This window comes from Eutrema salsugineum, unplaced genomic scaffold, assembly GCF_000478725.1.
Source record: "Eutrema salsugineum unplaced genomic scaffold, Eutsalg1_0 scaffold_5, whole genome shotgun sequence".
In the NCBI taxonomy this organism is placed as follows: Eukaryota; Viridiplantae; Streptophyta; class Magnoliopsida; order Brassicales; family Brassicaceae; genus Eutrema; species Eutrema salsugineum.
The window spans coordinates 7,617,677-7,625,769 of NW_006256612.1; the positions used below are offsets into that span (position 1 = coordinate 7,617,677).

The following is an 8,093-nucleotide window of genomic DNA, read 5'->3' on the forward strand; positions in this document are numbered from 1 at the left end:
TCTCGCCATCTCATCGTGGAGTCCTATAAAGCCTAGCAAAATCGTTCTCAAATCAATCACATACATATTCATTCTTCCTCTCTGTTTGGCACAACCTGAGAAAGAAAAAAGAAATGGCATCTCATGCAGTTTCTAGCGGGCAAAAACCACACGCAGTTTGTGTACCTTTTCCGGCTCAAGGCCACATCAACCCGATGATGAAAGTGGCTAAACTTCTCCACGCCAAAGGCTTCCACGTTACCTTTGTCAACACCGTTTACAACCAAAACCGTCTCATCCGGTCCCGTGGACAGAAAGCCCTCGATGGGTTTCCCTCGTTCCGGTTCAAGTCCATCCCTGACGGTCTACCGGAGATCGACGGGGATAAGATGCAAGACGTCCCTTCCCTTTGCGAATCTACCATGAAGAATTGTCTAACTCCGTTCAAGGAGCTTATTAGACGAATTAACGTCGAAGATGATGTTCCACCTGTGAGCTGTATTGTAGCTGACGGTCTGATGACCTTCACTCTTGACGTTGCGGAGGAGCTTGGAGTCCCGGAGGTTCTATTCTGGACCACTAGTGCTTGTGGCTTCATGGCTTATCTACACTTTTATCGCTTCATCGAGGAGGGGTTATCTCCACTCAAAGGTACGTGTTCTTTTTTAAAACGATAGTTTACCTTTTACCTTTGGAAAGATAGTCCCAATCATTTTTTTTTTATCGTCAACAATTCGCCAAAAACAGTTTAGCTCAAACTAAATGTATCTATTAAAAATAGTAACAAACTTTTGGTGAACTAGTGAACTACTAAAAGATAACTGTGGTCCGCATTTCTAATATTATTAAATATATGCTTGATTATTTTAGTAAACGTTTTTGTGGTTCAAAATAGAAAAAGCTCAGTGAAGATCTTTGCGAACGTAGGTGCATGTAAAATGGAAACTCGATCACGTCAGGAAACCAAAAAAAATTGATATTGGCAAACCAAGAAATTCTCAAAAATAAAATTATATAAAATGCAATAAATAGCCTCACAGCCAGACATATTACGTACCATCTTATTTGCAATTAGGTCGATCCTTCAATATCATTAATATCATTGTCATTAACTACTTTTTTCTTTGATCTGTCATTGTGTTGGCCAACAATAACTCTTTCCGGATCTGAAAATTTAGACTATATGACTGGTTGGCCACAATAACAACTCTTTCTAACTCTGAAAATTAATTACACTATATTAATTCGTTCAAATTAAATACATTAAATTTTGCGTACTAATTAGTAACTACATAATATGCGGTTATATTATAGCAATGTTTTTTAGTAATATTTGATTAACCACTATTACTCAATATGTGGTTATTGGATCGCGACTTTGACTAAAATCAAGATCCATGCATACACGTTCTATTTTGTTTTTGTTTTTATTTTGAAATAAATTGAAGGTATATTACAAATTAGTTTTTGTCATTAATCTAGGTGTAAGCACCTCTAAAAGCAAGTGTTAATTCAGTTAGTGAATTCAAATTTTAGTTTTTTTTCATGATTTTAATTCCATTCTTTGTTGAAATCATTTGTCATTACAAATAGTGGAATTTCACAAGTCCTGATGTGTCAGAATGCATAACTGCACAAACACCATAAATTAAAATTCGATTATTTTTTTGTCCCACGGCACTTTAAGGTAATATATTTTCCACGTGAATGGACAACAATTATAAAGTTTACGTCAAAACTAAAAACGATGTGGGAGTGGACGGACTTGATTGGTTAGCTTTGTTTGCTTTAAGTTGTCTCTGGTCCTAGTCTCATACGTTTTTAAAGGTGATTGATGGATCGGTTAAAAAGATAACTAATAATTGTCCATTTGCAGAATCAATCTATTATGCTTTAGTTCTATTAAAACATTACAACATACAACCAATACCTTATTAGCTGTGTAAAAATCAAATATTACTAAAAAACATTTCTATAACCGCATATTACGTAGTTGGTTTAGATTAATCAAATATTAATTAAATGCATTATAATACGGTGCTTGAATTTCTATTAGTAAATGTTGAGATATTAACCTGTTACTAATAAAACGGCGGTGGAATTATCAGATGAGAGTGACTTGGACACAAAGATAGATTGGATTCCATCGATGAAGAACCTAAGACTAAAAGACATCCCTAGCTTCATCCGTACGACCAATCCTAAGGACATAATGCTCAACTTTTTTCTCCATGAGGTCGACCGGGCCAAACGTGCTTCTGCCATTATTCTCAACACGTTCGATGACCTCGAGCATGACATCATCCAATCAATGCAATCTATTTTACCTCCGGTTTACTCTATTGGACCGCTCCATCTGCTAGTGAATCGAGAGCTCGACGATGACAATGAGATCAGACGAATGGAAACCAATCTGTGGAGAGAGGAAACAAAGTGTTTGGACTGGCTTGATACAAAGCCTCGAAACAGCGTAGTTTACGTTAATTTTGGAAGCATAACAGTGATGAGTGCTAAACAACTCGTGGAGTTTGCTTGGGGTTTGGCGGCAACAGGGAAAGATTTTTTGTGGGTGATCAGGCCGGACTTAGTGGCCGGTGATGTGGCGGTGGTTCCGGCAGAGTTTCTAACGGAGACGGCAGACCGGAGAATGTTGGCGAGTTGGTGTCCTCAAGAGAAAGTTCTTTCTCATCCGGCGATAGGAGTGTTTTTAACGCACAGTGGATGGAACTCGACTCTGGAGAGTCTTTGTGGTGGTGTTCCTATGGTGTGTTGGCCGTATTTTGCGGAGCAGCAAACGAACTGTAAGTTTTGCTGTGATGAGTGGGAGGTGGGGATGGAGATTGGGGGAGATGTGAAGAGGGAGGAGATTGAGAAGGTGATTAGAGAGTTGATGGATGGAGAGAAGGGAAAGAGAATGAGAGAGAAGGCGGAGGAGTGGCGGCGCTTGGCGGAGAAAGCGACGGCGCAGAAAGATGGTTCGTCGGAATTGAACTTCCAGATGGTTGTTGACAAGGTCCTCCTAGCCTCCAAGGGTAAAGCAGTAGAGATGCTGTGATGTATTTCAAGCACAAGAGGGTTATAAAAATGTATTATGGTTTTTCTTTTGGTTATAAAAATGTATTATGGTTTTTCTTTACTTATATGTATTTTTATTATTCAATAATATTTTATAATCTTCTGTTTCAAAATAAGTGATGTATCAGGAAAAAAATTGTTTAAATATATGGTATTTCCAATTAATAATACAAAATTAATTTTTTCTATTATTTGACCAATTTTATTTTTCATATTGTCTTATCATTTGTTGAATTGTGGTAAGGTAGAAAATAAATGATGTTTTAATTTAGACAAAAAATTAATTAAATAATTTTGTAATATATTTGCAAAAACTATAAACATCACTTGTAACAAAACGGAAGTAGGCTCAACTTGTTAATAAACCAAAAAAAAGAACAAAGAAAAAAGAAAAGACTTGTTGATAAACATTATCTTTTGTTGGAGCTGTTAAAAAAAAAAAACATTATCTTTTGTTGGCACTTGACAGCATGTCAATTTTAGAAATATCGCTAACGCTCATTTCCGGATTCGGAAACCTTGTGGTTGAAGCAAATTTGTCCACGATTTCCACATGCGACAATCTTATGGTCTCGCCATCACATCGTAGAGTCCTATAAAGCCTGGAAAAATCATTCTCATATCAATCACATATGTACACACCCATTCTTCATCTTTGTTTGGCACACTGAGAAAAAGAAATGGCATCTCATGCAGATTTTAGCGGACAAAAACCACACGCAGTTTGCGTGCCTTTTCCGGCTCAAGGCCACATAGACCCGATGCAGAAAGTGGCTAAACTTCTCCACGCCAAAGGTTTCCACGTCACCTTTGTCAACACCGTCTACAACCATAACCGTCTCCTCCGGTCCCGTGGGACCAACGCCCTCGATGGGTTTCCTTCGTTCCGGTTCGAGTCTATCCCTGACGGTTTACCGGAGATAGATGGGGATGCAACGCAGGACCCCCCTTCCCTTTGTGAAGCCACGATGAAGAACTGTCTAGCTCCGTTCAAGGAGCTTGTCCGGCGAATTAACGCCGAAGATGATGTTCCTCCGGTGAGCTGTATTGTATCGGACGGTGTGATGAGCTTTACTCTTGACGTTGCGGAGGAGCTTGGAGTCCCGGAGGTTCTATTCTGGACCACTAGTGCTTGTGGCTTCATGGCTTATCTACACTTCTATCGCTTCATCGAGAAGGGTTTATCTCCACTCAAAGGTACGTGTTTCATTTTAAAACGACTTATAGTATTATTCTTACCTTTGAAAAGATAGACGATCCAATCATTTTATTAGTAATAATTATTAATTTATTAATAAGATATTAATTTTTTTTTTTTGGTAACAAGATAGGTATTAAATTGTTACTACTAACATGTTGGTGTATTTTTTTGCAGATGAGAGTTTCTTAGACACAAAAATAGATTGGATTCCATCGATGAGAAACCTAAGACTAAGGGACATTCCTAGCTTCATCCGTGCGACTAATCCTGATGATCACATAATTCTCAATTTTTTTCTCCATGAGACCGATCGAGCCAAACGTGCTTCTGCTATCATTCTCAACACGTTCGATGATCTCGAGCAAGACGTCATCCAATCCATGCAATCTATTTTACCTCCGGTTCACTCTATTGGACCGCTCCATCTACTAGCCAAACAAGAGATCGGTGAGGACAGTGAAATCGGACGGATGGGATCGAATCTATGGAGAGAGGATACAAACTGTTTGGATTGGCTAGATACTAAACCTCGAAACAGTGTAGTTTATGTTAATTTCGGTAGCGTAACAGTGATGAGCGCGAAACAACTCGTGGAGTTCGCTTGGGGTTTGGCTTCAACAGAGAAAGATTTTTTGTGGGTGATCAGGCCGGATTTAGTGGCCGGTGATGTGGCGGTGGTTCCGACAGAGTTTCTAAAGGAGACAGAGGATCGAAGGATGTTGTCGAGTTGGTGTCCTCAACAAAAAGTCCTTTCTCATCCGGCGATCGGAGGGTTCTTAACGCATAATGGATGGAACTCGACGCTAGAGAGTATCTCCAGTGGAGTTCCAATGGTTTGTTGGCCATTCTTTGCGGAGCAGCAAACAAATTGTAAGTTCTGTTGCGATGAGTGGGAGGTTGGGATGGAGATAGGTGGAGATGTGAAGAGGGAGGAGGTCGAGGCAGTGGTTAGGGAGCTGATGGATGGAGAGAAAGGAAAGAAAATGAGAGAGAAGGCGGAGGAGTGGCGGCGCTTAGCGGAGAATGCGACGGAGCATATGCGTGGTTCGTCGGGATCAAACTTCCAGATGGTTGTTGACAAGGTTCTCCTTGGGTATAAAGCAGTGTAGATGTATAAGAAGGTTATAAAATAGAGTGGATGTGAAATTTACGTTTGATAGTGAAAGTTATGAATTTTGTAAATTACCACTACCTTTATAATAAATTAGATGATTTGGCTAATTCATCAGACATTTTGATTAGATACAGAAAGAATTTTCAAAAAGCTAAGATTTATCTTGTAAAAAATATTGTGGAAAAAGGTCACGTTGGAGGAATGACCGTAAAGACCGAAAGCCTAGCATGCAACTAAAGAGTGCCAAAGCGATTTTTTTTCTTTCAAAAAATGACGTCAATAGATTTGGATATTGAACTCTTTATTAGAACGAGTACAATTCTATTTAGAATTTGCAACTTGAACATGACATCACCAATGATTAATTTCAACTGAGTTTGCACAACTCTCACGTCAGTCCATTGAATAATCAATCAAGAACACGTTACATCAACTTTTAAGTGTTCCTTGGGCCACTACTATATATATAGTTTGACTATTATTGCACCTACTAAATTAAAGTCAGCTCATCTTGTAGATAAACAATATATTTTGGCAGGCTTATATCTTTTACAATATATTAATACATAAATTCGGCCTCGAGATCGCTAAAGCCAGATATGGGCAATCTTCCCACGTGAGAGCCATTATTTTGGACAATCTCCACGTGCCAGAAATTATTTGGCAGCCTCGCCTTCTCACTGTCCTTAAAAGCCTAACAGAATCACATCCATTTCTTATTTTCTGTTGGCAGAAGAGGAATCAAAATGGAATCTCATGTCGTTAGTAACGCACAAAAACCACACGTTGTTTGTGTGCCTTACCCGGCTCAAGGCCACATCAACCCGATGCTGAAAGTGGCTAAACTCCTCCACGCTAAAGGCTTCCATGTAACCTTCGTCAACACCATTTACAACCATAACCGTCTCCTCCGGTCCCGTGGTCCCAACGCTCTTGACGGGCTTCCTTCTTTCAGGTTCGAGTCCATCCCTGACGGTCTACCGGAGATTGACGTGGATGTCACGCAGGACATCCCTGCCCTTTGCGAGTCCACCATGAAGAACGGTCTAGCTCCCTTTAAGGAGTTGCTCGGGCGGATCAACGCCGGAGATGATGTTCCTCCGGTGAGTTGTATTGTATCGGACGGTTGTATGAGCTTTACTCTTGACGCCGCGGAGGAGCTCGGTGTCCCGGAGGTTCTCTTCTGGACCACTAGTGCTTGTGGCTTCTTGACTTATCTACACTTCTATCGCTTCATCGAAAAGGATTTATCTCCACTCAAAGGTACGTATTATTATTTTGATTAATGATTTAATCCGTGTTATAATAATAAAATGTTTCGGTTAACGTAGAAACCCATAAGAAACCAGGAGTTCATGGATGAGTTTATGTTTTATGAGGTTGGATATATATGATTTGTTTTCTTACAACAGAATTTTTCTTTCAACCTTGATTGGTTCCAAATTTGGGTAAGTTTATAAGGGTAAGTTGTATGAGTTTCCTTTTTTAGTAGTAGTAAAAAATATTTTTAGTATAAAATCTTAATATTAAACCCAAAATCGGAACAACACATGGTCAATTTTTAAGAAATATCAAGTTGCATTTTAAATATAGGTTAAATTGATATTTCTCAAACAATGGAATAATTATTGTCAAAGCAGTTCATTCGATTATATTTCGTATAAAAATATTTGTAATGATAAAACGGATTGAGTCTCTTAATTTGAGTATAAAATACAGTAAAATTCTATAAATTAATAATGTCGAGACCAGATATTTTATCAATTTATCGTGATATTAATTTATTTATAAATTATTAATTATTAATTTATAGAGAAAATTATTTTTCGTCCATTTTTTCTTAAATTTTCTTTCAAATAATGTTATATTTAAGAACCTAAACTCATCTGCTTATAAAATGACATGCACAAACTTAAAATTTCTTAAATTTTCTTTCAAATAATGTTATATTTAAGAATTTAAACTCATCTGCTTATAAAATGACATGCACAAACTTAAAATTATGATTACTAATCATAGAAATCGCATTAGAATAATTGTTTCTATTTGTTAATTGTGGATTAAATTATCTTTGTGAAAAAAAAATGCTCATTAGTACAAAATTTAGAAAAAAAAATATAGCTACTATGTTGGTGCTGAAATTAAAGAAAATCAATTATCATATCTAAATTTTTTTCACAGTTTTTGAATAAAGCTAAAAAAACAGCATTATAAAAGTTATTGATGTAAATAAGTAAAGAGAGGATTTTCAATAAAATTTTAAACTTAAATAAAAATAAACAGCACATAAATCATATTTTAGTATATTATATCTTACCTATATATACATAAATTTTTATAACTATTAATTTATGTTTATACCGGGACCATATATTTACATAAGAGTTTCAAAAAATTATTATTTTATTAATTTATCGAATTTGATAAATTTTATACTAGTCCAATTCGAGATTAAAAATTTTATTAATTTATAGTGATTATTATGTTAGTGTATCTATGTAGTGAACTTCATTGTTAAACAATCATATCATTTAACATTTACTTTCTCCTGTTTCATGGACCTGCGCAGTGTATCACAGTTATTGCGAAACATAATAATCTTATATAATATATATGGTGGTGGTTCCCTAGAGCAAATGTGTAAAAGTATGCTACCTCTTATCTAGTTATACTTTTTTTGTTTTTTTTTGTCAATAAGACGCCAATATATTATTGTGTGTGTGG

At 36.8% G+C, this 8,093-nt stretch overlaps 3 protein-coding genes across 4 annotated transcripts in view; all 3 read left to right on the top strand.

Moving 5' to 3' along the window:
- The first annotated feature begins 78 nt into the window (after positions 1–78).
- LOC18992708 (UDP-glycosyltransferase 85A5) lies at positions 79–3,245 on the top strand. Its single transcript, XM_006416141.2, has 2 exons — positions 79–630; positions 2,088–3,245. Exons 1-2 carry the CDS (start codon positions 114–116, stop codon positions 3,032–3,034), a joined length of 1,464 nt encoding a protein of 487 aa, XP_006416204.1. The 5' UTR covers positions 79–113; the 3' UTR covers positions 3,035–3,245.
- Positions 3,246–3,684: 439 nt separating this feature from the next.
- On the top strand, positions 3,685–5,437 carry LOC18992709 (UDP-glycosyltransferase 85A5). The gene is made up of 2 exons (XM_006416142.2): positions 3,685–4,251; positions 4,430–5,437. The coding sequence occupies exons 1-2, from the start codon at positions 3,735–3,737 to the stop codon at positions 5,362–5,364; spliced, it is 1,452 nt and encodes a 483-aa protein (XP_006416205.1). The 5' UTR covers positions 3,685–3,734; the 3' UTR covers positions 5,365–5,437.
- A 545-nt stretch (positions 5,438–5,982) lies between these two features.
- LOC18992711 (UDP-glycosyltransferase 85A2) overlaps positions 5,983–8,093 on the top strand; it is a 4,483-nt gene continuing 2,372 nt past the window's right edge. The window contains exon 1 of one of the 2 annotated variants that reach the window (XM_024153148.1): positions 5,983–6,632. In XM_024153148.1, the coding sequence (XP_024008916.1) occupies positions 6,116–6,632 (517 nt within the window). In that variant the 5' untranslated portion in view covers positions 5,983–6,115. The remainder of the gene's footprint in view (positions 6,633–8,093) is intronic. The other variant, XM_006416144.2, reaches the window with a different exon arrangement.